General features: G+C 41.7%; 1 protein-coding gene across 1 annotated transcript; it reads left to right on the top strand.

Annotated features, from left to right (window-relative positions):
• LOC129504486 (uncharacterized protein K02A2.6-like) lies at positions 1-27,127 on the top strand. The gene is made up of 4 exons (XM_055317210.1): positions 1-226; positions 910-1,638; positions 26,209-26,386; positions 27,072-27,127. The coding sequence occupies exons 1-4, from the start codon at positions 179-181 to the stop codon at positions 27,125-27,127; spliced, it is 1,011 nt and encodes a 336-aa protein (XP_055173185.1). The 5' UTR covers positions 1-178.
• Positions 27,128-27,809: the final 682 nt, after the last annotated feature.

Raw genomic sequence — 27,809 nt, 5'->3', positions numbered from 1 at the left:
CATTATCAGGCCATGTTACTGAATTCTGAGCAGATACGGTTTGGAACGGCTACATCTCTAAACCCGGCCACCTTGCTTCCAGAAACCGAGTCCCCCTCCCTAGTAATGCATGATTGCCACCAGATCCTAGCTGAAGTCCATGGCACCAGAGGGGACTTGACGGACCAGCCTTTGCCAGATGCTGAAGCAACCTGGTACACCGATGGGAGTAGCTTTCTACGAAATGGTGAGCGTAAAGCCGGGGCAGCCGTGGTAGATGGGAAAGCTGTCATTTGGGCCAGTGCCTTAGAGCCTGGGACTTCAGCTCAAAGGGCAGAGCTTATAGCCCTAACTCAGGCCCTAAGAAAGGCTAAGGACAAAAAGGTCAACATTTATACTGACAGCAGATATGCTTTTGCAACTGCCCATGTTCATGGAGAAATATACCGTAGAAGGGGTCTCCTAACCTCAGCAGGTAAAAACATCAAAAACAGAGAAGAAATACAAGATCTTCTCCATTCCCTCTTTCTGCTGAGAAAACTGAGTATAATTCACTGTCCTGGGCATCAGCGAGGCAATGACCCAGTAGCAGAGGGGAACAGGATGGCCGATGAGACAGCACGGGCCGCTGCACTAGGCCCACAGGCCCTCTCCCTACAAGTACCAGAGGCTGTCCGGACACCGGGGCAACTCTCTCTCGAGTACTCAGACAGCGACCTAGATATCGTCCAGCAAATAGGGGCAAAATATGACGAGCAAATGAAGGTCTGGAAACACCAAGGGAAGACGGTCCTGCCCCAGAAAAGGGCCAAAGAACTGGTGACTCACCTCCACCGATGGACTCACCTCGGACACAAAAAATTAAAAGCACTCCTCCGGAGAGAAGGTCAGACCTATTACATTCCCAAACTCCCCTGCCTGATCCAACAGGTAACCGACGCTTGTGTACCTTGTGCTAAGGTAAATACCAAACACCTCAAGATGCCTGAGGGAACCAGGATGAGGGGAGAAAGACCCGGAACTAATTGGGAAGTAGACTTCACCGAAATCAAGCCAGGTAAATATGGTAACAAGTACCTCCTAGTGTTTGTAGATACCTTTTCAGGCTGGACAGAAGCTTTCCCCACCAAGCGAGAAACCGCCCAGGTGGTTGTCAAGAAAATCCTAGAAGAAATTTTCCCCCGGTTTGGACTGCCCAAGGTAATAGGGTCGGACAACGGCCCCGCCTTCGTCTCCCAGGTAAGTCAGTTGGTGGCCAGATTACTGGGGATAAATTGGAAATTACATTGTGCATACAGACCCCAGAGCTCAGGTCAGGTAGAAAGAATGAATAGAACAATTAAAGAGACCCTAACTAAATTGACATTGGAGACTGGCACTAGAGACTGGGTCCAACTCCTCCCTATGGTTCTGTTCCGAGTCCGGAACACTCCCGCGCGCCATGGGCTAACTCCTTACGAGGTTCTCTATGGAGGTCCCCCACCAGTAACGGACTTACTAGATTCTGCTATTGACCCTCTTGCTAACACTCCCGGTTTACAGGACAGGCTAAAGGCGCTCCAGATTATCCAGCACCAGATCTGGAAACCCCTTGCGGCTGTCTACCGCCCCGGAGACACAACCGGCCCACACCCGTTCCAGATCGGTGACTCCGACTACGTCAGGAGACATCAGTCCAGGACGCTTGAGCCCCGCTGGAAGGGCCCATATACTGTACTACTGACCACCCCAACCGCCTTAAAGGTAGACGGCATTGCTGCTTGGGTCCACGCCTCACACGTCCAGCGCGCCCCATCAACGAGCACCGCTGACGCCAGCCAGGAAGGACCGGTCGAGCCACTCCAATGGAAGCTCCACCGCACCCAAAACCCGCTCAAGATAAGACTTCCAAAAATTGTTCAATGACAGTTGTTATATTCCTACCTCTCCTAGCGCTTTTCACCTCCACCAAAGGTGACCCTCATGCCCTCAAAAGGTTAACCTGGCAGGTACTAACGTCCGGGGGTGACGAGGTCTGGTCTATAACTAAGACCGCCCCGTGGGAACCTGGTGGCCTAACCTATATCCTGACCTATGCAAGCTAACCATAGGGGCCCCTAGCCCATGGGACCTAGAGGGATACTTCGACACCTCTAGAGCCCCTAACCAAGAAAGCCCTCCAGGGCGACTGGGATTAGACCCATGGGGAGGATGTGGCACGCCTGAAAGAAGGGCCATGCTAAGCACTCTTCCCTTTTATGTCTGTCCCGGGCACCACAGAGATCGCAGGCTAAATCCCACCTGTGGAGGAGGGGAATATTTCTATTGTAAAAATTGGGGGTGCGAAACAACGGGGGATACAGAATGAAGGCCCTCCTCCTCCTGGGATTATATCACTGTCAAGGCTAACTATACTCACCCGACATTTAGCAAATGGAAAACCCTTAATTATGGGCCCTGCCAAGGGTGGTGTCATCCCCTACGGATATCCTTCACGGAGCCCGGAAAAAGGGCTACTTACTGGGCCAATGGATATACGTGGGGACTCAGGTTATACAAAGAAAGAACAGATGATGGTTTTATATTCAGAATTAAACTAAAAATAGAATCCCCAGACCCCGTGGCGATCGGGCCTAACGCGGTCCTCGGGGAACAAAGAGCTGCCCCGGCCCTAGCCGCAGGGAGTGCCGCACCCGCTAACGTCGCCGTCACTCCAACCCCTGGGTCGTCACCCGAGACGGGACAACGACTGTTTAATCTTATCATAGGGGCATTCCTGGCCCTTAATCGAACCAGCCCCGATGTAACTAAATCCTGCTGGCTCTGCCTTGCATTCCCCCCCCCCTTATTATGAGGGAATTGCTACTTCAGGGACCTGTAATAACATCACTAGCACTCAGGGATGCACACCCGACTCCCAACCACAACTCACCCTTACAGAAGTTTCAGGACAGGGAACCTGCATAGGAACACCCCCCCGGGGCTACCAGAGACTCTGCAACACTACCACCCCGATTTTGGGGACTGATTCTTACCTGGAGCCCCAGCCGGGAACTTGGTGGGCATGCAACAAAGGCCTCACCCCCTGTGTGTCGGCCAAGGTTCTAAATAGCTCAAACGACTTCTGTGTCATGGTGCAGATCATACCCAGGATGTTCTATCACCCTGCTGAAACTCTAGAAAATCAGTATGATAAACATCCCACCCGTTTTCGGCGCGAACCTGTCTCCCTAACCTTAGCCGTTATGTTGGGACTAGGGGTCGCTGCTGGGGTGGGTACTGGCGCAGCTGCTCTGATCCAGGGCTCACAACGTTCTATAGAACTCCAAACAGCTGTAGATGAGGATCTACGGACACTAGAGCAGTCCGTGTCTAAGCTAGAACAGTCCCTCACCTCACTTTCAGAAGTAGCACTTCAAAACAGGAGAGGCTTGGATTGACTATTCCTGAAAGAGGGAGGACTGTGTGCGGCCCTGGGAGAGGAATGCTGTTTCTATGCAGACCATTCTGGAGTCATCAGAGACTCCATGGCCAGACTCAGGGAAAGGTTAAATAAAAGACAAAGGGACCGGGAGGCCCAGCAGGGCTGGTTTGAAAGCTGGTTTAATCAGTCTCCCTGGTTGACCACCCTAATCTCTACCATTCTGGGCCCTCTAGTTGTCCTGCTCCTGCTGCTAACTTTCGGCCCCTGCGTCCTCAACCGGCTGCTCCAGTTCATCCGAGAAAGATTGTCTATTACCCAAGCTCTGGTATTAACTCAGCAATGTCGGGCCCTCCAAACTGAAGAAATAAATGTTCCCTAAGATTTTAAGGTTAAAATCAGCCCAAACAAGAGGAGGGAATGAAGAAACCTCCCCCCTTGTAAGTAGGGCCAGCCCTAATCCAGAGGCAGCCCATCCAGGCGCCTTCCTGACATTTTAGCAACTAAAAGCATTCTGTTCTCAATAAGAAAACCGTTTCCCCCCACACCCTGATTGGAATGTCCCTGAATAGGTTCATGTTGACCCTCCCCAAAATCAACCTGGATGCCATGCGACTCCCGCGGTTCTTTTGTCTTCAGGCGGTTTCTTTCCTTTTAAAAGATCCCTGTAATTGCTAATCGGGGCTCTTTTCCTCCTCGGAGGCGGAGAGCCCGTTTGCACAAACGTTCAATAAACCCTCTTGCTGACTGCATCTGCCTGTCTGGGGTCTGAGTCTCTGGGGCGTCCACTGGGACACGTTGGCACCCATGAGCCAGGGTCCAACAGGGTTTTCCAGATGTGATACCAAATAAACGAAACCTTCAAATGGCTCTCTCCTGTTCCCGAAAGGTTTAACTCTAATAGATAATTTCAAATAATTATGTTTGTTCTTCTAGCATTTTATTTCTTCTAGCATTTTATTTCTTAAATTTTCTGAAAATTATCATTGAAATTTAAATCGATGATATAGCAATCCCCCATTGATATTTTTATTTTTGTTTGTTTTTTTAAAATAAGATTTATTTATTTTGAGAGAGGGAGCAAGCATGGGCATGGAAGGGGCTGAGAGGAGGGGCAGAGGGAGAGAATCTTCAGGCAGATTCCACAGAGTGCTGAGCCCAACCTGGGGCCAGATCCCACAACCCATGAGACATCGACCTGAGCTGAAACCAAGACTTAGATGCCCAACAGACTGAGCCACTCAGGTGCCCCCTGCCAGGTGATTTTTTTTTTAATATTTTATTTATTTATTTACAAGAGACACACAGAGGAAAAGAGGCAGAGACAGGCAGAGGGAGAAGCAGGCTCCATGCAGGGAGCCGGACGTGGGACTCGATTCTGGGGTCTCCAGGATCATGCTCTGGGCTAAAGGTGGTGCTAAACCACTGAGCCACCCGGGCTGCCTGCCAGTTGATAATTTTAAATAAGAGTGGAAACTAGAAATTTATGCCAAATTTCATTCGCTCAGGTGTTCATTCTGCAACCAATATTTGTCACAATTTTAGTGTGTGTCTGACATTGCTGTACTGTGTTCAGAGAGATATATAGGATTTTTCAATTTATGTAATTTGCTTCCAGAATATATTTCAAGTCTATACATGTTTGCAAACTACCAGAGGTCACAAGTAAAACTGAAAAAACGTGAAGTCTCATGAATATATATGGGGGCTTTGATAAAATCAGGGATGACCCCTACTTCCCTGAAGGGCTAACCTCAGTTCTTTTTAATAAGCAAGGGGTGTCAAGCTTCAGAACACCTGGCAACTGAAACCCAGTTTTTCTGCTGGCTCCTCTGTATTCTACCCCAGATAATGCTACGCAATGTTTACATAATACCCACATCTGTTTCAGCTGCTCGGAAGAGTAAATTTTTCAAAAGTTATAGCAATCTGGACCCCCCTCTTTACTTGATCTTGAGATTTTTGTGCCTAATCTATAGATACTTCTTTTTTTTTTTTTAAAGATTTATTTGAGAGAGAGAGAGAGAGAGAGAGAGAGAATGTGAGTGAGGAGAGGGAGAGGGAGAAAGAGAATCCCAAGCAGACACCATGCTGAGTGCAGAGCCTGACCTGGGGCTCAATGCAGGGCTCGATCCCAGGCCTCTGGGATCATGACCTGAGCCAAAACAAAGAGCTGGATGCTCAACTGACTGAGTCACCCAGGAGCCCCTATAGCTACTTCTGTGAATAACCAGACAACTATTTCAAAAAGGGAATACTTCCTGATGCCTTTATTACCATCTCTACATGGAAATAAGAGTTGTGATAGCATCCAAGGATAACTGGTACATTCAATCATAACTCATTACCACATTTTAAGCAACAGAGGTTGGCCCAATGGATGGCTTCTGTTTTCTCCTCAGAGAGCTGGTGAAAGAACTTTCTAAGCATTTCTTGTTTTACTTGTGAATATGTACAATTTATCTTTCTGATACAAGTGTGTACAGCTTTAGTATAACTTGTTTAATGGTCACAATTGGTTAATTTCACCTTTTTTCCCAAGAGAGTGGACAATGATTAATTCTGTGGTGGGTGACAGTGATTCTTTCTTTGGCCCCTAAAAGATAACTTGATCAAAAGTTTCTCAAAACAGTGTCATTGACTTAAACATTCACATCTGTATTTTTTTAATATGTTTTTAAATTTTTATTTATTTATGATAGTCACAGAGAGAGAGAGAGGCAGAGACACAGGCAGAGGGAGAAGCAGGCTCCATGCACCGGGAACCCGATGTGGGATTCGATCCTGGGTCTCCAGGATCGCGCCCTGGGCCAAAGGCAGGCGCCAAACCGCTGCGCCACCCAGGGATCCCTCCCATCTGTATTGCATTTATATTTACCTATTTTTTTGCTTATTGTTCATGCTTGAATATGCCTTTTAAATTCAATTTTCTAATGAAAAATTTTAAAATATTTTGTTTTATTACCATTCATCTCTAAGCTTAAAGGATATGTATCATTCCCTGCTTTCTTCCTCTCTACCCCAAACTTTTTTCTCTCTTCCTTCTGTTATGTCACATTCACTATAATAAGGCAAAATATCTATCATGCTTGAAACTATATGTGAAATTTTAAAGAGAATGATTATAGATTCCACCCAGAAAAGATACCCTGGATAGACAGGTTTTTTGTTTTTAATTAACTTTTTTAAAGAAGATTTTTTTAAAAAAAGAAATTATAGACTTACAGAAAGTTGTGAAACTAATACCTAGAATTCCATGTATTTTTTACCCATCTTCCCCTGATGGTGATATTTTATATTACTGTTGTACAATATCAAAACCAGTAAATTGTTTACTGGGCTATAGACTATATTCAGTTTTCACCAGTTTCTACATATACTCTCGTGCATGTACATGTATATGTGTATGTGTGCATGTGTGCTTATAGTTCCATGTAGTTTGATCTCAATTATAGATCTGTGTAATGAGAACCACAATTAAGGTACAGAGAACTGTTCTATCACCATAAAGAAACCTCTCTTGTTCTACCCCTCATATTCACATCTTCCCTCCCTCTGTCTTCTATCCCCAACCCTTGAAAACAACTAACGTGGTCTCCATCTCTGCACTTTTGTCATTCCTGGGCAATTACATAATTGGAATCACATGGTGTGTAACCTTTAGAGATTGACCTTTATCACTAAGCATCATGGCCTCGAGTCCATCCAAGTTGTTGGGTGTATCAATAGTTCATTCCCTTTTATTGCTGAGTAGTATTTCATTGTATAGATGTTCCAGAGTCTGGTCAACAATTACTCTTTGAAAGACATTGGATTTCCAGGTTTTTATAATTTTAAAGCTGCTATGAACATTCATGTACCACTGACCCTTGAACAACATGGTGGGTAGGGGCACTGACTCCCCCACAGTAGAAAATCTACAGTAACATTTGACTCTCCCCAAACTTAACTACTGATAGCCTACTATTGATTGGAAGCCTTGCTGATAACATAGTCACTTACTACATATTTGTGTATTATACATATTATACACTGCATTCTTATAATAAAGTAAGCCAGAGGCAAAACATTAAGAAAATCATAAGGAAGAGAAAATACATTTCTAGTACTAAACTGTAAAAAATTCCTATCTAAGTGGGCTGGTACAGTTCAAATCCATGTTGTTCAAGGATCAACTGTACAGATTTTTAGATACATGTGTGTGAACATAAGTTTTTATTTCTCTGGGATAAATGCCCAGGGGTATATGATTGCTATGTTATACAATGGAATTTTTTTTTAAGATTCTATTTATTTATTCATGAAAGACAGAGAGAGAGAGAGAGAGAGAGAGAGGCAGAGACAGAGGCAGTGGGAGAAGCAGGCTCCACGCAGGGAGCCCGATGCGGGACTCAATCCCGGAACTCCGGGATCACGCCCTGGGCCAAAGGCAGGCACCAAACTGCTGAGCCACCTGGGTGTCCCAATGGAACTTTTTTTTTTTTAAATGATTGCTATGTTATATGGAAAGTGCATGTTTAGTTTATAAAAAAAAAATAAAAAATAAACCTGTTGGAACAGTTTGCCACGATAGCTATACCATTCTGTATTTCCACTAGCAGTATGGAAGAATCCATTTTTTCTACATCCTTGCCAGCACCGATCTTTCTTAGATAGGTAAATGAATATCAAAACATTATAAGAAGTCACATAGAGGCCATACCAAGACTGAGCCAAGTGCATGGAGATACTTGGCTTGTATATGAACCTAAGGCTACTTTCTCAGGAGGGTTGACAATAACATTTGTTGTAATATAAATTCTGCAGCCTTGGGGATCCCTGGGTGGCTCAGTGGTTTGGCGCCTGCCTTTGGCCTGGGGCGCGATCCTGGAGTCCCGGGATCAAGTCCCGCATGGGGCTCCCGGCATGGAGCCTGCTTCACCCTCTGCCTGTGTCTCTGCCTCTCTCTACGTTTACCATAAAATAAATAAATAAATCTTAAAAAAAAATTCTGCAGCCTTATCAGCCTGTAGCCATGTATCAGTCAGCAATGGCTACAAACACATGGGGCTATTTTCCTCCCATAATAATAAGTCCAGAAACCAGCAGTTGCAGAAACCCCAAGATGATGGTAGCTGCTGCTTCAGGAGTTATGACCGCATTCCTTTGGGAAGAAGACAGTAGGAGGGGCACCTGCATCGCTTAGTTGTTAAACATCTGCTTTTGGTTCAGGTTGTGATCCCAGGGTCCTGGGATGGAGTCCCTGCTCAGCAGAGAGTCTGCTTCTCCTTCTGCCCTTCCCCCTGCTTGTATTCTCTCTCTCTCAAATAAATAAATAAAATCTTTTAAAAAAAGAAAGAGAGAGAGGAGATAGGGCAGTATTTGTACCAAGAAGGAAAATATTTTCCCAAGAACATCACTATGGTTTTCTGTTTTGGTCACATAGCCCTGAACACTATCCTGAGTTCCAAATGTCTGGAATATTGTAAGGAGTGAGGTTTGAAAGGCTAATCAGGTCAGGCACTTACCATTGTCTGCTGCAGGGACAGTCCACACTAATGGTCATCTGAGGATGCATGGTCCACTCTCAAGTTTTTCTGGGTGTTATTGCAGGATTATCTCATTTGTGCTTAGAAGCAAAGTCCCATCCCACTCAGGATTACTGTGCTCCAGCAGGACCCTGTGAAGTACGATGGTGTCTATAGGGTTCTGTCCTCCCCTAGGCCCCTGCCATAGTTTTTTTGCTGTCCCTGGGGAACTAGAACCCTCATAGAAGTTGGGATGGCATTTTGTGACAAAGTGGGGAAAGAATTCATTTTCCCTGTTCTGTGCCTTGAAGCCCTTCCTGAATGTACTTCTTTGTTTTGGACTGCAGAACTTCATTCTCCATTGGTTTTGAGTTTGTCCATGGCCTGGGCAGGTGACTAGACACTGGCTATTCTTTCCACTGAGAGGTGTTTTTCATTCTTGACATTCGCACAAAAGCATATCCTAGCACGCTCTTTCTGGGGCAAATCATCTCATGCAAATGGACAACTGTGGAGAAGACTCCGTCAGCCTCACCTGACCAACTGGGAATCTCAGTTTAAGCTCAGAAAGGACCACCCATGTATACCTACTATCTTCCTGTGGATCTCCTGTGTTAGTTCAGCTGGTCTACTGGGCTGTCTCGCTAACACTGTCCTCCCTCACTGCTCAGTGTTTGTTCACCAGGGAACAGTGTTGGAGTGAAAAAGGACAATTTTCCATTCAAGGGTATAGACTCAGCTAGAATCAAAGAGAGCTCCTATCTTAATTGCTATATTCTTGACTTAGTAGATACAAAAATATTTAGGATTTGCATTAAGATGCAAACACCAGTTACTATAACAAAGACTCCAAAATAACTGTGGTGTATGCAAGCCAATTTTGAGAGAAATATTGGGCTCAGAGCTGATATGGCATCTCTACCACCCCATTGCCTTTTATCTTATTGCTCTGCCATACTCAACAGGCAGCTTCAGTCCCTGTGTGCAGTATAGCTAGCTCTCCCCAACGTGTTCACACCAAGCCAGAGAGAGGGGGCTGGAAGAATGGGGGAAAACACTCATTTCCTTTTCTAGGCATGACAGAAAGTTAATTTTGACTTAATAATTTTGATTTAAATCCTATTAGCCTGACTTTAATGTCTTTGCCCCACTTAGCTATAAGGGAGGCTGGGAAGTGTGGTCTTTATCCTAGACAGCCACAAGATTAGGAAGAGCTTCTGCTATCAGAACAGGATTATAGACATTGGGGAACAACCAGCAGAATCAGATGCAATGCCCTCTAGCTTTAGGGCCAAGAAGGAGTGCTGTAATTTGGGGCAGTGGTTCTCAACTGGGGGCAGTTTCTGGAGATATCATTATTTGTCTTAACTGTGGAGGTGCCTACTACTGGAATCCAGTGGGTAGATGCTGCTAAACATACTCCAGTGCACAGGGCAGCACCTCTGCCCACAACCAAACAAATAGCCTAAAATGTCAGCAGTGCTGAGGCTGAGAAACCCTGCCTTGAGGATATATCTTTACAAAGTCATGGCCCACCACGTGTGAACAATGTCTTGGCTTTCATTTGTGCTTTTACAAGAAAATTTCTTTTTTTTTTTAAAGATTTATTTATTTATTCATGAGAGACATAGAGAGAGAGGCAGAGGGAGAAGCAGGCAGGCTTTCTGCGGGAGCCCAATGTGGGACTCGATCCCGGAACTCCAGGATCATGCCCTGAGCTGAAGGCAGATGCTCAACCATTGAGCCACCCAGGCGTCCCTATAAGAAACTTTCTAAGTCTAGTGTCCCCTCAGGTGAGATTTGGGTGATGTTGGTGTGCTTCCAATAAATGAGAATTAGAACTTGCTATGGTCTGCACATTTGTGTCCCCTCCTCCCAAAATTCATATATTAAAATCCTAATGCTGGATGTGTTGATGTTAGGAGGTTGGATCTTTGGGAGGTGCTTAGATCCTGAGGTTGGAGCCTTCATGAATAGACCTACAGCCCTCCCTTGCTCCTTCTACCATGTGAGGACACAGTGAAAAACCACTGGCTGTGAACCTCATCCAACTTTACTGGCACTTTGATCTTGAACTTCCAGCTTCCAGAGCTACAAGAAATAAATTTCTTTTCCTAATAAGATACCCAGTGTGTGTATAGCAGCCTGAGTAGGCTGAGAACAAACTCTATAAGACACCCTTCACTCAGTTTGCCAGAGGTCATGTGAACAAAGGAGTGAAACTTGTCCACACTTGTATACGGTTCCATAGCAGCCATGAGCAACCCGGCTTTAGTCCTGAAGAGGAAGATTTCCTTCTTTGGGTTTTCCCAAGCTATTTAATAATATATAATATGCCACTAATCCAGAGGAAAGAAGGAAATCTATTCAATTAAAGACAAGTGTAATTTTGTACAATTAATCATAGTCTTCTTAAGGGAAATAAAAATAATTTGTTTTCTGTAAGAAGGAAACTGTAAGTATTTGGTGAGAGAGGAAAAGCCACTCATTAATATATTATTTTTACTCTGAATGTGGTGAAATAGATTACAGCTTTTGCTGTTAGTCTTAGACATGAAAAACTGAGTGTTAAATTTTGTTATTTCTGGTTCTGATAATCCACTTTGATGGTAGATTAGAAATGCAGTTTGGCTTTTCAGGACATAAATCTTAAATAGTCTACATGAGAGAATAGCACCCAACCCTCCAGAGAGATTTCTAACATGAGATGATGAACTTGTTAATAAACTCAGGATTAGTGGTGTAACTTGTCCTTGGTTCTGCCAGAAAACACAGGGAAATACCCCATTCACTACAGTGACCACTCAGAAGTTGTGTTCTATAAATCTGGAAAATCAACTTCTGGAAATTCTCCCCTAGGATGGTGATATATGATATGTCAGCCATGCCTCACAGAAACCTTTTATTATTTTAGGTTGTTATTTAGCCATCAGACATTTTTTCTTGTGGGCAGAAGCAAGAATATTGTTCCTTATTTCCTACTTCCCTAGATATGAGGGACAATCTAGGTTCTTTGTAGGACTTTACGGTCACCTCTCTTAAAATATCCATTTCACAGTGAATCACAGACTGCTTTTGCATTTTTGCTCCATTTCTGTCTACTGTTTTACTTTTCATATCATTGTTTTTCCAATTAGTGCATATCTTGAGGAGAATTTTCACATCTTGTACTTTGTTGCTCCCAAGACATCTGATAGATTTCCTTTTCTATGTATTATATCTTTATGGGGTTCTGTGTTTTAGTTTTGCTTAAAACTATGGTTATTAAGCATGTTCTTGGAGTCATAATTACACTTATCACCATTGTGAGATTGTGTGCCATTGTTCTTACTTATGGCATACAAAAGAATTTGGAACATAAAAGAAAATAAAAGAGCTGGATTTTATGTGATTAGGAGATATTTTAAGTAAGGAAAAAAGTGCATTTATATATATAATAAAACAATATACAGAACTTTAATTTGATGTATCTGCTGATATCTAGTAGAGATCATTTAAAGCAAAATATATCTGAAGTGTTAAGTTTATGTAGCAATAAAGGAAAACTTAAGAACTCTGATTATTTGTCAGGTGGAAGGAGCATAACCTCAGGCATCCACACGAAGACCTGAGCCCCTTGTCATGTTTCACAATTTATTGCCTGTGTGTTCATGAGCAAGTTACTTTTTAACCTAGATAAGCCTCAATTTCCCTATACATAGAATGAGGATTATAGTATCTTCCTTTTAAGAGTATTGTATTAAATTAAACAAATTCACGTATTAAACACCCAGCATTGTGCCTGGCAGTATCAGAGTTCTTGGGTTGCAAGCAACAGAAACCAACATTGCCAAACTTAACAGAGAAAAGCATATCTCTTAGAATGATATTGGATACCTCATGGAATCAAGGAAGAAATGAATGACCCAGTTTGAGAACTGGGAGACTCTTGTCCTCTCAACAGCAGGAAGTTCTGACTGTTTTCTGGGTCCAAGTTCATGGACAGGTGAAATCTTCTCCAGCCAATCTCAGTTCTTGTCAAGATTTAAATTCCCAGGAAAGAGACACTTATTGTTCTCAGTTAGGTCACCTGATTTTATGAAGTTCTGGGGAGTTGGGTTGAGTCATTGGCAGCTTCACCAGGACCATACAGAAAATGGGAATAACATTCTCTGTAGGAAATGGAGATACTGATACTGAAAGAAAAAAGAGAAGATATTTGGAGAAGACAAAGCATAGATTTCTACTATATCAGCACATAGTAGGTGCTCAGTTAATGTTCATTTCCTTTTGATCATCCATTTAAAAAATTTTTTAAACAAATTTTATTTATTTATTTGACAGAAAGAGAGAGGGCATGTTGGGGCAGGGGGAGGAGCAGGAGAGGGAGAGAAAGAAGGGAAAGAATCTCAGGCAGACCCTGCCCTGAGTGTGGAGCCCAATACAGAACTCGATCTCACGACCCTGAGATCATGACCTGAGCTGAAATCAAGAGTTAGACACTTAACCTACTGAGTCACGCAGGTGTCTAGGTCATCCATTTAAACCCTTTCTGCTTATACCTTTATGTAAAACTTACTGTGTGTGTGTGTGTGTGTGTGTGTAACATTATGATTTCTAGCAGTTGGTATTTTTTTTATTATTATTCATAGAGACACACACACAGAGAGAGAGAGAGAGACAGAGACAGAGACACAGGCAGAGGGAGAAGCAGGCTCCATGCAGGGAGCCCTACATGGGACTCGATCCCGGGCCTCCAAGATCACACCCCGGGCTGCAGGCGGCGCTAAACCGCTACGCCACAGGGGCTGCCCTAGCAGTTGATATTTTTAAACAGTGAGTAAGCTAAGACTCTTATACTCTTTTTTATCCCCTTCCCATGATTGTCTTCTGTCTCATCCTTGACACTTTCCATTATTCAGTGAAGACTTTGGTATCTGTCTTATAGTCTCCCTTTCTACTGAGCCCTATCATCAGCTTGGTTGAACTTCATGTCAGTATGGTCACCCATTTCCCCAATACTAGGCCTCTCACTCTGTTAACTCTTCTTTGCCAGTGACCTCATCCTCCATTTCTAACTTAGTCATTTATTCCCAAAATTTTCTAGAAAATCACCAATATACATCATTTCTTTTCTGATCACCAGCAGCCTCCTAGCCTTCTATCTTGCTTTCTCAACTACTCTCATATGCATTTTTACCTCATATTATCTCTTCCTAATATCTTCCATGGTCCAACATTTCAGTCACTCTCTTGCCTATCACTGAATTGCCTGAATTGTTCATGTTTCACATGTGGCATGAAAAAAATCAACATCTCTGAGTAATCCCAGTAGCACCTGGCTGCAGAGTGCATTTCCTGGGAAAATGACAGTCATCAGGCTCAAATGGACCCTCAGTATTGTCCAGTAATCCTACATGTTTCTCTGGTCAGTTTGTATTTCCACTCTCTGTATTAAATTGTTCTGTTAAAATACTTTTTAAAATCCATGTCATGTTGATTTTGTTCTAGAATATCTCTTAAACTCAGTGACTTTCCTCTATACTCACTCTAGCCACCCCAATCTAATCCACCATAATCTCATTTTGGATTACTACAATGGCCTCCTATTTGGTTCCCATACGTCATCCCTTATTCTGTCTCAATTTATCTTCCCTAGTGTATCCAGGTTCATCTTTTAAGACTCTTCTATGGCTTTCTCTTTTCTTTGAGATAAACTTCAAAATCTGCAATGAGTCCTATAAGGCCTAGTAAAATCTAGCCCATATTTTTTCTTTCTTACTTTCCTTAAAGACATTCATTTATTTTTTAAAAAGATTTTATTTACTTATTTGACAGAGAGAGTACAAGCAGGGGAAGTGAGAGAGGAAGAAGCATACTCCTTGCTGAGCAGGGAGCCCGATGCGGGCCTCAATCTCAAGACCCTGGGATCAGGGCCCGAGCTGAGGGCAGAAATTTTAACCTATTGAGCTACCCAGGTGCTCCCTTTATTAACAGGTGCTTGCTGTTTGTTGACTTTTTTGTAAAAATCAAGCGAAACTTTTTTTTTTAAGATTTTATTTTTCAAGTAATCTCTACACCCAATGTGGGGCCCAAACTCACAACCCTAAGATCAAGAGTTGCATGCTGAGCCAGCCAGACACCCCCAAGTTGTAAACTTTTATTACAAATTGAAAATGAGTTTCTTAAAAATCTTAAGGTGACTAGATATGAAATGATTTTAAAATCCTTTAAAGGTGTATTGAGAAAAACTTGGCTTTTTTAAAAAACCACATTTATCTTTACTAAAAAGAAACACTTTTAGGCAGAAATAATTTAAAAAACCCATGCCGCATAAATAATACAGAGAACTCTATTTATCTGGTCAACGGGCAAAAGCACTTAAGGTCTTCAGCTCCAACCTTTTGTGCATTTCTTATTGCTGGAATTTCATATTCATTTCTTCTTGTTGGATGAGTAAACCAGACGATGGTAGAGATGATGAGTTACCTATTTACTCAGCTCTGACCTTCTCAGCCTCTGACAGACACATTCTCAGCTGGTGGATCAGGCTGCTTTTGTCTCTTTGTCATTGGTGAGTTAGGGTTTTCTGGGAGTCTTTGTGGATAATTGAAGTTGTGCTGGTACTGACGTTGAAATGGGTGCTGACCTTGGGTCTCATCCCCTTGATTTTCCTTATCCTTCCTATATTGCCATCCTCTCTAGGCTGTCTCTGGTGAGGAGGAACCCTGTGGAATCATGGTCTACAATCTTGATGCATATTCTGTCTCACTGGTCTACCTTGTTCTCCTGCACCCTGCCTGTCAGCTCCTTCCACCACTTGTCCCTGCACAGGAGGGTTGATGCTCCTAGGGTCTTCATGTACTAAGTTGGGAACTGTGCACAACCCTCTTTCTTTCCCCATTTTCACTGTTCAGCTACTTCTGCAGGAAATTGCATGAAAGACTCATGCAACATGAATAGTGTGGGTAATGGGACCCTCCACTGTTGTATTTACAGCCTTGCACTGGAGCTGTACCAGGGGCTGTTACATTTCCCTTTTTTCCTTCGACAATGTCAAACCATAATATCTTCATTTCAAACAGTACAAAGGGATTTCCTGGGGATTATTCTTGTTTATGGCAGTCTGGTGTACAAATGCATCTCCTTGATGTCATTCCTGTTAATGAAACCATACTCATTTCTTTTTTTTAAGATTTTATTTATTTTTTTGAGAGAGAGCGAGAGTGAGTGGGGGGAGAAGAGTGCATGAGCAGGAGGAGGAGCAGAGGGAGAGGGAGAAGGAAACTCCCCACTGAGCAGGGAGCCCAGTGCCCATGGGGCTCAATCTCTGGACTCTGGGATCATGACCTGAGCCGAAGGCAGACATTTAACCAACAGAGCCACTTGGGTGCCCCTTCCCCGTTTTTTTTTTTAAGTTCTAATTTTAATTCCAGTTAGTTAACATACAGTGCAATTTTTCAGAGGTTTAATATAGTAATTCAACACTTCCAAACATCACCCAGTGCTTATCCCATGTACCCTCCCTAATCCCCATCACCTGTTTCCCCCATTCACCCAAACACCTCCCCTCTGGTAACCATCGGTTTGTTCTTTACACTTGAGAATGTTTCTTAGTTTGCCTCTCCCCTTTTTTCCCTTTGCTTGTTTGTTTTATTTCTTAAATTCAACATGTGAGTGAAATCATGTGGTATTTGTCTTTCTGACTTAGTTCACTTAGCATAATACATTCTAGCTCCATCCACATCATTGCAAATGGCAAGATTTCATTCTTTTTTATGGCTAATAATAGTCCATTATTAAATAGATCACATCTTCTGTATCCACTTCTGACATGTATTGTTCCCCAAACCTTTGATGCAATGACCTTATCCCCATGGGCAGGTGCCACCAATGTGGTATTGCCTGAACGCTCTCTCTGTGCCCCTACCCCTGCCAGTGGTGTGGAAGTGACAGGCTCATTGTTGGCAGTGCTGAGGACAGAAAGCTGCTGGGTTCTGGCCTCGTCTGTCATCGTTGTGGTAATGGTGACTAGGGCAGCTGGGGGCTCCTTCCAGGGTGTAATGGTAACAATCCCACAATGGCTCATGCTTATTCTTTTTTGTTTTGTTTTATTTTACTGTTCCCCTCTCTCTCAAGCTTCTGCACATTAGTCCAATGTTCACTTTCTAGAACAGTTTCCATCTCAGATGATTACAAGTTAGGTGCTTAGACCTCTTTTCTCCATCCCAACCCCAACCCTACTGCCTTCTCCACTTGAATAGCTCTTTCCCACTCTTTCTCATCAACACTTGGTTGACATATTACTTCCTTAGGGAATTTCTCTTGATTGCCTAGGCTAGGTTACCTCCATTGTGTATTTCTATGGCTCCTCCACTTGTGGTTTTCTTTCATAACATTTGTCACAACTGTAAATACCTGTTCCAGTGTCTACCTTCTCTGCTGGAATCTAAGCTTTATAAGAGCAATAACTGTTGTTGACCACTATTTCCTGAGGTCTTAACACAGTGAAGGGAATGCAATGATGGAATGTCTTCTGACTGTGTAACTGTGGGCCTATGCCTCCAATGAGCCACACTCAATTATTCTACTGCCTTGGAAAACAGAGGTCTTTCCCCAGTGCTTGAAAAATACAATGTAAGTAAATACAATTTTCTCAATTTAACTTTTTCTGCAATTATTATTTTAAAACCTTGCCTTGACTCCTCAGCAATAGCTAGGTAATCTCCCAACTTATCAAAGAAGTACCCCTCAAAGATTAATAGAAAACTTGAAAATAGCTAATCACACATAGTTTTAGAGTTAGCCTTCTTTTCATTTATGTGGACCTGTGTTCATGATATATTTTTTTAAATATTGGATATGTATAATATGTGATATATATTTTCTGCTACTAAGAGTATTCTTAGATTATGTAATGAAATCAAATATATTGCTATTTTGTGATGCTTCACAACAATTCCATGTCTTCCAGGTGCTATTTATACTGTTGCTGGGAAGTTGGTTTGTGTTAACATTTCTACTTTGCAGGTGACATGAGGATGAGACATTCCTGCAGTGATTCAGTATCTAATGCATTCTGCTTTAAGCATCTATCTATTTTTGTTTAGTTCCCCACTTTATCAATAGCTTCACAACAGCTCCAAAAATTGCATATTAGTCTAGACTTATGCCAAAAAAGGAAAAAGAAGAGGTGATAGATGCTGATAGGGAAATACACTTTATCATGTATTTCAGTAGCATTCTGAGGACTGGAATTAGAAACATATTTGATAATCCTTTATAAATAAAAAATCTTGTCTGAGTTGAACTCTTAAGTGACAAACGTATTTTTTTTTCATTGACTTGAAAGGAGTGAAAGGGGTGGAAGTTAGAAACCAAAAATGTGATTGAAAGGGGAACCCTCTTGTACTGTTGGTGGGAATGTGAACTGGTGCAGCCACTCTGGAAAACTGTGTGGAGGTTCCTCAAAGGGTTAAAAATAGATCTGCCCTACAACCCAGCAATTGCACTGCTGGGGATTTACCCCAAAGATACAGATGCAGTGAAATGCCGGGACACCTGCACCCTGATGTTTCTAGGAGCAATGTCCACAATAGCCAAACTGTGGAAGGAGCCTCGGTGTCCATCGAAAGATGAATGGATAAAGAAGATGAGGTCTAATGTGTACAATGGAATATTACTCAGCCGTTAGAAACGACAAATACCCACCATTTGCTTTGATGTGGATGGAACTGGAGGGTATTATGCTGAGTGAAATAAGTCAAATCAGAGAAGGACAAACATATGGTCTCATTCATTAGGGGAATATAAAAAATAGTGAAAGGGAATAAAGGGGAAAGGAGAAAAAATGAGTGGGAAATATCAGAAAGAGAGACAACATGAGAGACTCCTAACTCTGGGAAACGAACAAGGGGAGGTAGAAAGGGAGGTGGGTGAGGGGGTGGGGGAGACTGGGTGACGGGCACTGAGGGGGGCATTTGATGGGATGAGCACAGGGTGTTATTCTATATGTTAGTAAATTGAACACCAATAAAAAATAAATAAAACAAAAACAAAAATGTGTTTGATATTTTGGTAAAATACAAGAAGTAGCAGATATCAGAAGCAAAAAACAAGCTGAAGAAAAGAGTGCTTTTTTAGGGACGCCTGGGCGGCTCAGCAGTTGGGCGTCTGCTTTTGGCTCAGGGCGTGATCCCAGGGTCCCAGAATTGAGTCCCATATAGGGTTCCCTGCATGAAGCCTGCTTCTACCTCTGCCTGTGTCTCTGCCTCTGTGTGTGTGTGTGTGTGTGTCTCATGAATAAATAAATAAAATCTTAAAAAAAAAAAGAATGCTCTTTAGACTGAGAAACCAGAAGAATGGTGTAAGACAAGACTCTAAGTGGCGAATGACTGAGCCATGGCTTTTTTTTTTAAGGATTTATTTATTTATTTATTTATTTATTTATTTATTTATTTATTCATGATAGACATAGTGAGAGAGAGAGAGAGGCAGAGACACAGGAGGAGGGAGAAGCAGACTCCATGCAGGGAGCCCGACGTGGGACTCCATCCCGGGACTCCAGGATCGCGCCCTGGGCCAAAGGCGGGTGCCAAACCACTGAGCCACCCAGGGATCCCCTAGCCATGGCTTTTAATGCATATACTCAGAGAGCCTACTGAAAGAAAGTACTAGTAACTACTAGTAATTATGAAGCATTGTTCTATATGCTTTATGTTGTATGGACTCATCTCATGCTTGTGAATAACCTCATGTGTATGTTTTTTTCCCCCATTTTTCTAATAGATTTTAACCTGGAGAGTTTAATAACTTATTCAAGATCACTCAGTTGTTGGTACAGCCAGAATAGTTTAACTCTAGTTAGACATGATGCTATATTGCCAATCTCATATTTACTTTTAGAGTCTTGCCTAAAATAGCAGACTGTCTTCACTTTGACTGAAAAATATTCATGTTTTAGTTTGTTACCCTCTAAGCAATTTTTTTTCAACTGATTTACTCTGTCTCTGTTCTGCAGAAAGGAAAAGTTTATTTTATATAGTTTTGGTTAGGATAATCTACTTTATGCTCATTTACTTTAAATTAATATAGTCTAGGGGTTAGCCTAATAAATTAGCCAGATATATTAATATGTCAATCTTAAACATAAGAAGATGAATTCTCGCCTATTTTTTTCCACTCATAGGTTATGTTGGGACCTGTAAATATTTGCTCTTTAATGTCCTAACTTAAGCAAATTATGAGTTCTGCTTCCCCTCTATTATTCCTTATATATAGGCACTTGTTTTACTTTTAAAATAATTCATGTGTCTCACCTCAGATATCATCACTTCCTTTTAGATTTCTCTACACACTATTGCTTACTTAGAACAACATATATATGTATATAGATTTCATGGAACATTGGGTTCAGCTACTTTAGGAAGAAAAACACAGTAGTCTGTTAAGGAGACTAAATGATGTACATTTTGCACTTAAAACAAGTGATTATTTTTTCCCCAGGATCAGGAATAAGATAAAGATGCCTGATCCTGTCACTTGTGTTCAGCATTGTATTGGAAGTTCTAGCCAGAGCAATTAGGGAAGAAAAATAAATAAAGAACATCCAGGTTGGAAAGGAAGAAGTAAAGCTGTCACTATTTGCACAACATGATATGTGTATATATTTATATATCCCTAGAGATGCCACAGAAAAGCCCTGTTAGAACTAAGACATGAAATCAGTAAAACTGCAGCATACAAAACCAATATAAAAATCTTGCATTTCTAAACACTAATGACAAACTATAAGAAAGAAATTTTTTTTCTGGTTCTTTTATGCTTTTTAAATTTTTTATTTTTTAATTTAAATTCAATTAATTAACATACAGTGTATTATTACTGTCAGAAGTAGAGGTGGGTGATTCATCAGTCTTATATAACACCCAGGGCTCATTCCTACATGTTCCTTCCTTAATGTTCATCACCCAGTTACCCCATCCCCCCACCTCGCTCCCCTCCCGCAACCCTCAGTTTGTTTCCTATGATTAAGAGTCTCTTATGGTTTGTCTTCCTCTCTGATTTTGCCTTGTTTTACTTTTACTCCCCTTCCCCTATGATCCTCCGTTTTGTTTCTTAAATTCCACATATGACCGAGATCATATGATAACTTTCTCTGATTTATTTCACTTCTATATGAATGAGAAATTATGAAAATAGTTCCATTTACAATAACATTAGGAAGAATAAAAGACTTAGGAGTAAATTAAACCAAGACCAGTATACTGAAAACTATGACATTGATGAAAGAAATTGAGGAAGAAACAAATAAATAGAAAGATATTCCATGCTCACAGATTGCAAGAATTAATACTGTTAAAAAGTCTACACTGGGCAGCCTGGGTGGCTCAGCGGTTTAGCACTGCCTTCAGCCCAGGGCGTGATCCTGGAGACTCGGGATCGAGTCCCATGTAGGGTTCCCTGCATGAAGTCTGTTTCTCCCTTTGCCCGTGTCTCTGCCTCTCTGTTTCTCTGTGTGTCTCTCACGAATAAATAAAATCTTTAAAAAAATAAAAATAAAACGTCTACACTACCCAAAGCAATCTACAAATTCAATGCAATCCATATGGAATTAAAATTCCAATGGCCTTTTCACAGAAAAGTGAAACAAAGTTAGAGCAAACAGTTCTAAACTTTGCATGAAATCACAGAAGAATTGAACAAAGTAATCTTGAAGAAAAGGAACAAATTTGGAAGCATCATGCTCCCTGATTTCAAACTGTATTTCAAGGCCGAGATAATCAAAATAGTATAGTACCAACATAAAAACAGAGACATAGCTGAACAGAACAGAATTAAGGCCCCAGAAATAAACCTTTGCATATTTGATTAATTAATTTATGACAGAGGAGCCAGGAATATATAATGGGAAAAGGACAGTCTTTTCAATAAGTGGTGTCAGGAAAACTGGCCAGCCACATGAAGCTCGACCACTAGCTTAAACCATACACAAAACTAGCTCAAAGTGGTTTAAGGACTTAAGTATAAGACCTGAAATCATAAAACTCTTTGAAGAAAATATGTAAGCTCCTTGACGTTGGTCTCAGTGATGATTTTTTGGATATGACACTAAAAGCAAAGGCAACAAAAGAAAAATATGTGAGTGGACCACATCAAACTAAAAAGCTTCTGCACAGCAAAGGAAACCATCAATAAAATGAAAAGGCAACTAGGATGCCTGGGTTGTTCAGCGGTTGAGCATCTGCCTTTGGCTCAGGGCGTGATCCCAGGATCTGGAATTGAGTCCCACATCAGGCTCCTTGCAGGGAGCCTGCTTCTCCTTCTGCCTGTTGCCTGTGTCTCTACCTCTCTCTCTCTCTCGGTGTCTCTCATGAATAAATAAATAAAATCTTTAAAAAAAAATGAAAAGGCAACCTACTGCATGGAAGAAAAATATTTGCAAATCATGTATTTGACAAGGGGCTAATATCCAAAATACATAAAGCACAAAAAAATTGATTAAAAACTGGGCAGAAGATCTGAAGAAAGATTTTCCAAAGAAGATATACCTGAAAAGATGCTCTACATTAGTAATCATCAGAGGATTATAAACCCAGACCACAATGAGATACCACCTTATACCTGTTAAAATGTCTATTATCAAAAAGATTTGGAATAACAAGTGTTGGTAAGGATGCAGAGAAAATGGAACCCTTGGACACTGCTGGTGGGAATGTAAATTGGCGTTGCCACTGTGGAAAAAAAGTATCAAAAAATAAAAAATAGGACTACCATATGATCCAGCAATTCCACTTCTGTGTGTTTATCCAGAGAAAACAAAACCGGTAACTTAAAAAGATATGCACCCCCATGAACATGGGGCAGCATTATTTACAATAGACAAGACATGGATGCAACCTGTGTCCACTGATAGATAGATGGATAAAGAAATTGTAGTACATATGCACGCGTGCACACACACACACACACACACACACACACACACGGAATAATATTCAGCTATAAAAAGAACAAAATCTTGCCATTTGTGACAACATAGATGGACCTTGAGGGTGTTATGCTCAGTGAAATAAGCCAGGGAAAAGTATTGTATGATCTCGCTCATATGTGGAATCTAAAAGTACATCATACATACATAAAACCAAGATACAGAGAACAGATTTGTGGTTGCCAGGGATGGGGGGTAGGAGAAACGGGTGAACTAATTTTGTTTTTGTTTCTAGTTTATTTATTTTATTTGAGAGAGGGAGAGAGAGAGAGCAAGTGCACATGCACTTGTGAAGTTGTAGCAGGTAGGGGAAAAGGGAGAGGGAGAAGCAGATTCCCTGCTGAGCAGGGAGCCAGATTGGGCTTGATGCCAGGGGACCTGGAGATCACAACATTAGCCAAAGGCAGATGGTCAACCAATTGAGTCACCCAGTGTCCTATTTTTGTTTTTAGTTTAAATAAGTTGAGGGGGCAGCTCCGGTGGCTCAGCGGTTTAACACTGCCTTCAGCCTGGGGCCTGATCCTCGAGGCCGGGGATCAAGTCCCGTGTCGGGCTCCCTGCATGGAGCCTGCTTCTCCCTCTGCCTCTCTCTCTGTATCTCTCATGAATAAATAAATAAAATCTTAAAAAAAAAATAAATATATAAGTTGAGGATTTTTAAAAAGTGCTTAATTTTAGTAAAGATCACCCAGGAGGATAATGTTTGTATGGGTCTATCTGGCCCGTGGGGGAATATTGCCCATCCTGTCTGCTTTAATAACAGCCTCCCACTCTGAGCCCCGATGGCAGGGGGAGTTTGGCTAAGGTTGTACCTTGAGTCTCTGAGCATCCCACTCACACAGCACCACTTTCAATCTATCACCTGGCTCATGACCAGTCAAATTTCCTGTCTTAAACAAAACAAGATAGACGTTGGCCCCTTGAACTGAAAAGTGCTATTGGACTAGAGTGGATATTTCAATTCTATGTGTAAATAGAGAATGTGGGTCTGTAGGAAGAAGTGGAGATTTTGAACAGGGAGAGATCTAAGAAGGGAGATCTTGTAACCATAGAGAGCAGGGAGGTGACTGGGAGAAGTGCTGCTACATACAGTCTCTGAGGCTTCCCAGTGATCAGTTCCTGTTCCTACGGGGCCCTGCTTGCTTCCTTCTGATGGAATGTCCCATACAATAATCCCTGGGTATTTGAATTACTTTAGTGGCTTTCTCTTTCCTGCAGCAGAAAAATCTTGAATACAATTCTGACTACCTAAAGACTTTCCAGATTTGGCATTATGTGGATGTAGCCAATTTCCAGGGCTCCTGGAGGATCACGTGGAGACACTGTAGCACAGTGCCTATAGCCATATTGCTTGGGTAGAAATCTCAGTTCTGCTGCTTATTGGTTGTGTGATCTTGGACAATTTAAGCCCTCTATGCTTTGGTTTCCTTGTTTGTTTGCAAACACAAGGATAACATTTTTCTACATCACAGTTTGTTGTGAGGATGAAACACATGTAAACAGTGTACTTGGCATTTAAATATTTAAGTATCCAATGAGCATTAGCTGTTATTTTACTGAGGCTTTAGTTTTACACATACATATACACATGTATGTACATATATACAAATATGATAATGTACACATGCCTATAATATAAACAAACCTATAATAAAATATAGCTTATATGTATATACCTAAGCATACATGCATATAAAGAGATGTACACACACACACACACACACACACACACCCATTACCCAGCCCAGATCTGAAGCTCTAAGCTCCCGACAGTACTCTGTCCACATTTATATTACAGCCTTCATCACACTGCATTACAGCCTACTTATGTATCATTTTTCTCAATACATGTGAGCTTCACAATTCAGGTAATTACCTTCTTTATTCCCTTATCCCCAGAGCTTTGTGTACTGAGGATATTCCTGGGCTTACAGCAGATTTATATTGTTGGGTAGGTAGATGCTAGATGATACTTCACTATTAGATTATCATCCCTTTAGTTTAACACTTGGCTCTCCATTAAATTCACACGTCCGTAAGTGACTTAACACTTCATGCTGTTGTATTATTTACCACTTAGAGGAAATGAATTTCAAAGTCCTTGCTGAAAGTGGGCTTTGGCAAAAGTGTAGGAGAGAGATTTTCGGAGTCTGGATGTCTGTGAGCAATGGGCAAGTAAAGCATGTGAGATTCGTGGTGTTCATTCTTCTGTTCTGAAATAGTTCTCTTAGTAATATTTCTCTTCCCAACTCAACTTATGTGATCAGCAGTGGCTGCATGGTATCATCCATCACTGCTCTCAGATGGTCATAGCAAAGAAGAAAGTGAACAGTCATATTTCATTAGTTTGCTGGGGCTCCAGTAACAAAATTCTGCAGTCTTAGTGGCTTAAACAACATAATTGTATTTTCTCATAGTACTGGAGGCTAGAAGTCTAAGATCAAGATGCCATCAGTGTCGGTTTCTGGTAAGGCCTCTCTTTCTGGCTTGCAGACAGTTGCCTTCCTGCTATGTCCTTACATGGCCTTTTCTCTGTGCACACATAGAGGGAGAGAGAAAAAGGAAAAGAGAACTCTCTGGTATCTCTTCCTCTTCCCAAAGGAAACCAGTGCTATCGGAATAGGGTCTCATCTTTGCTATAGACTGAATGTTTGTGGCCTCCAAGATTCATGTGTTGAAATCCTAACTCCCAGTGTGCTGATATTAGGAGGTGGGGCCTTTGAGAGGCAGTTCGGTTTTGAGGGCAGAGCTCTTCTGGATGGGATTAGTGCTCTTATAAAAGAGATTACAGAGAGCTCCCTTGCCTCTACTGCCATGTGAGGTTATGGGGAGACCATGGTCACCTACAAAACAGGAGAAGGGTTCTCACCAGACACTGAATCTCCCACTGCCTTGATCTTGGACTTTCCAGTCTCCAGAACTGTGAGAAATAAATTTTGTTGTTTATAAGCTACCGGATCTGTGAAATTTTGTTGTAGCAGTTTTTCTGACCCCATTTAACCTTAATTGCCTCTTTAAAAGCCTATTCCATTGCGAGTTAGAGCTTCAACTTATGAATCTTGGTAGCAGGGGAGACACAATTCAGTCCACAACACCATGGTAGTCCCAATTGGAAACATATTTTAATTAAGAGTTGGAGTGTGTGTATCTGAGAGGCCCAAGCTTTATATTCTGCATTACTCTGTGATCAAAGTCAAACAGAGGGATGGGTCTTTCTGGCCTACAGAAGAGTAACAGAAAGCAGTGATCCCTGCAATCCCATTTGCAGGTACAGGCTGGAAATGCAGAAGCCAGTACATTTCAGGTCAGTCTCAGATGTTAAAACCACACAGTGGAGATTCACGTTTCCCCAGGTGAACTTGGAAGAGTCAGAATGTGCAGAGTGCAACTCCAGCGAGGAATGCCAGACAGAGTCCATGGAGGAGGTGGGATTTCCCAGAGTTGTGCCCAGGCCCCTGATACAGATCTATCAGCCAGAGGAGTGGCAGGGCCGGATGGGAAAAGCTCAGTTAAGTCTGGGAAATGCAGCAGGTGAGTTGAGAGCCAAGTGAGACTGTCCAGCCAGAAGAGCAGAGCAAGAAATGTACCAAAGAAACAAAGAGATGGAAATGGAATGATAGGAGGATAGGGTCAACGGCCTGAGGCCAGCCTCAGAACTAATTTTGAGAACACTGAATTCTCCTTTTATGTGGGCCTTGGCAGACATACTATATCAAGGGCTTAACTCTAAGTATCTAGAACTGGCCTTGTACAATTAGAAAAATTTTGGCAGATAAAAAAAAAAGCAGTTTCATTAAATTGCAGGCATTATACCCTTCCATGGTACTTCCTCATGAAATGCCCAAGCTCAGTGATCTCATCCAGCAGTAATACTAACCCTACTTTGACTAACAATCTCTTTCATCATGAAAAGTGAATTTTTAACTAGAATTTTAATTGATTTGTGAATTATGCTACCTTCTAGTTAGCCTTGTAATATACAAGTGGATAGTAACTCTACTTACCATTCTTTGTAATATTTCTTAGTTATTCTTTTAATTTATAAACATTACATCCTCGAAGAAGCCTTCTCTGACCTTGGATCCCCACATGGGATCAAAGCCCCCCAGTTACACCCTCTCTTAGCAGCCTGTACTTCTCCTTTATAGGTCTTCTCACCATTGCAATTAAATAGTAATTGCATGATTAATTGTTTAATGTCTGTCTTCCTTGCCAGATTTTTTGCCCAATGAAAGCACGAACCAGGTCTATTTTAATCATGACTATATCTAACACTGATTCTTGCCCATAGCAATAAATTCTTTTTAAATGAGTTATTTCATTCACTCATTTATTCATCCATTGGCTAATGTATTGAGCGTTCACAAACGCTCAAATCTGTGCTACACACAGGGAAACAGAAATTAACGTGATAGTGTCTGCATGCCAAGAGTTCACAATGTGGTACAGAAAGTTCTTAACCATTATAGGTGAAAGTTCCCCTTGAGAACCTGATGAAAACAGTCGTTCCTCTGCCCAGAAACTACACATTTAAAATGGACTTTGTATTTATCTTGCTGTGTTCACAGATTCCTGGAAGTCTGTTCACTGTCTTCCTAAAATTCCCTGAATTCCAAAAGGCAAAATCTCCCCATCAAACAGACTTAAAGACACATAAAAAGTAAGGAAAGGAATAAAAGAGGGCATCAGCTTGTCCTGCTATGAATCAGGAAAGGTTTCTGTTGGAAGAGATGCTTGAGCAAGATCTCAAATGATAATGTGATTTTACTGGGAAAAGTGAGAGCATTAGAGATTGCGAAGATAGCTTTTGGAAAAGCACGAAAGTGGGAAGGAACATATTTCAGAGAATTGCAAGTACCTTGTATAGATGAGAATGTGTGATTGGGAAGAAGTTTGGTGGGTGAGGGGTGAGGAGGGTGGTCAAGAGAGGATATTGGAAAGGTTACTGGATCTG

This window comes from Nyctereutes procyonoides, unplaced genomic scaffold (assembly GCF_905146905.1).
Source record: "Nyctereutes procyonoides isolate TBG_1078 unplaced genomic scaffold, NYPRO_anot_genome, whole genome shotgun sequence".
Lineage (NCBI taxonomy): Eukaryota > Metazoa > Chordata > Mammalia > Carnivora > Canidae > Nyctereutes > Nyctereutes procyonoides.
The sequence above is the reverse complement of the archived record's forward strand: the minus strand, read 5'-3'. Positions and strand labels throughout refer to the sequence as shown.

What these genes read in the sequence shown, in the direction of transcription:
- LOC129504486 (XM_055317210.1), top strand. Translation starts at nt 179, where the DNA reads ATGCTGAAGCAACCTGGTACACCGATGGGAGTAGCTTTCTACGAAATG. An exon ending in GAGTAGCTTTCTACGAAATG is followed by an intron (nt 227 to 909) that starts GTGAGCGTAAAG and finishes CTGATCCAACAG; the next exon opens with GTAACCGACGCTTGTGTACC. An exon ending in AAGTCTGGGAAATGCAGCAG is followed by an intron (nt 26,387 to 27,071) that starts GTGAGTTGAGAG and finishes CTTCCTTGCCAG; the next exon opens with ATTTTTTGCCCAATGAAAGC.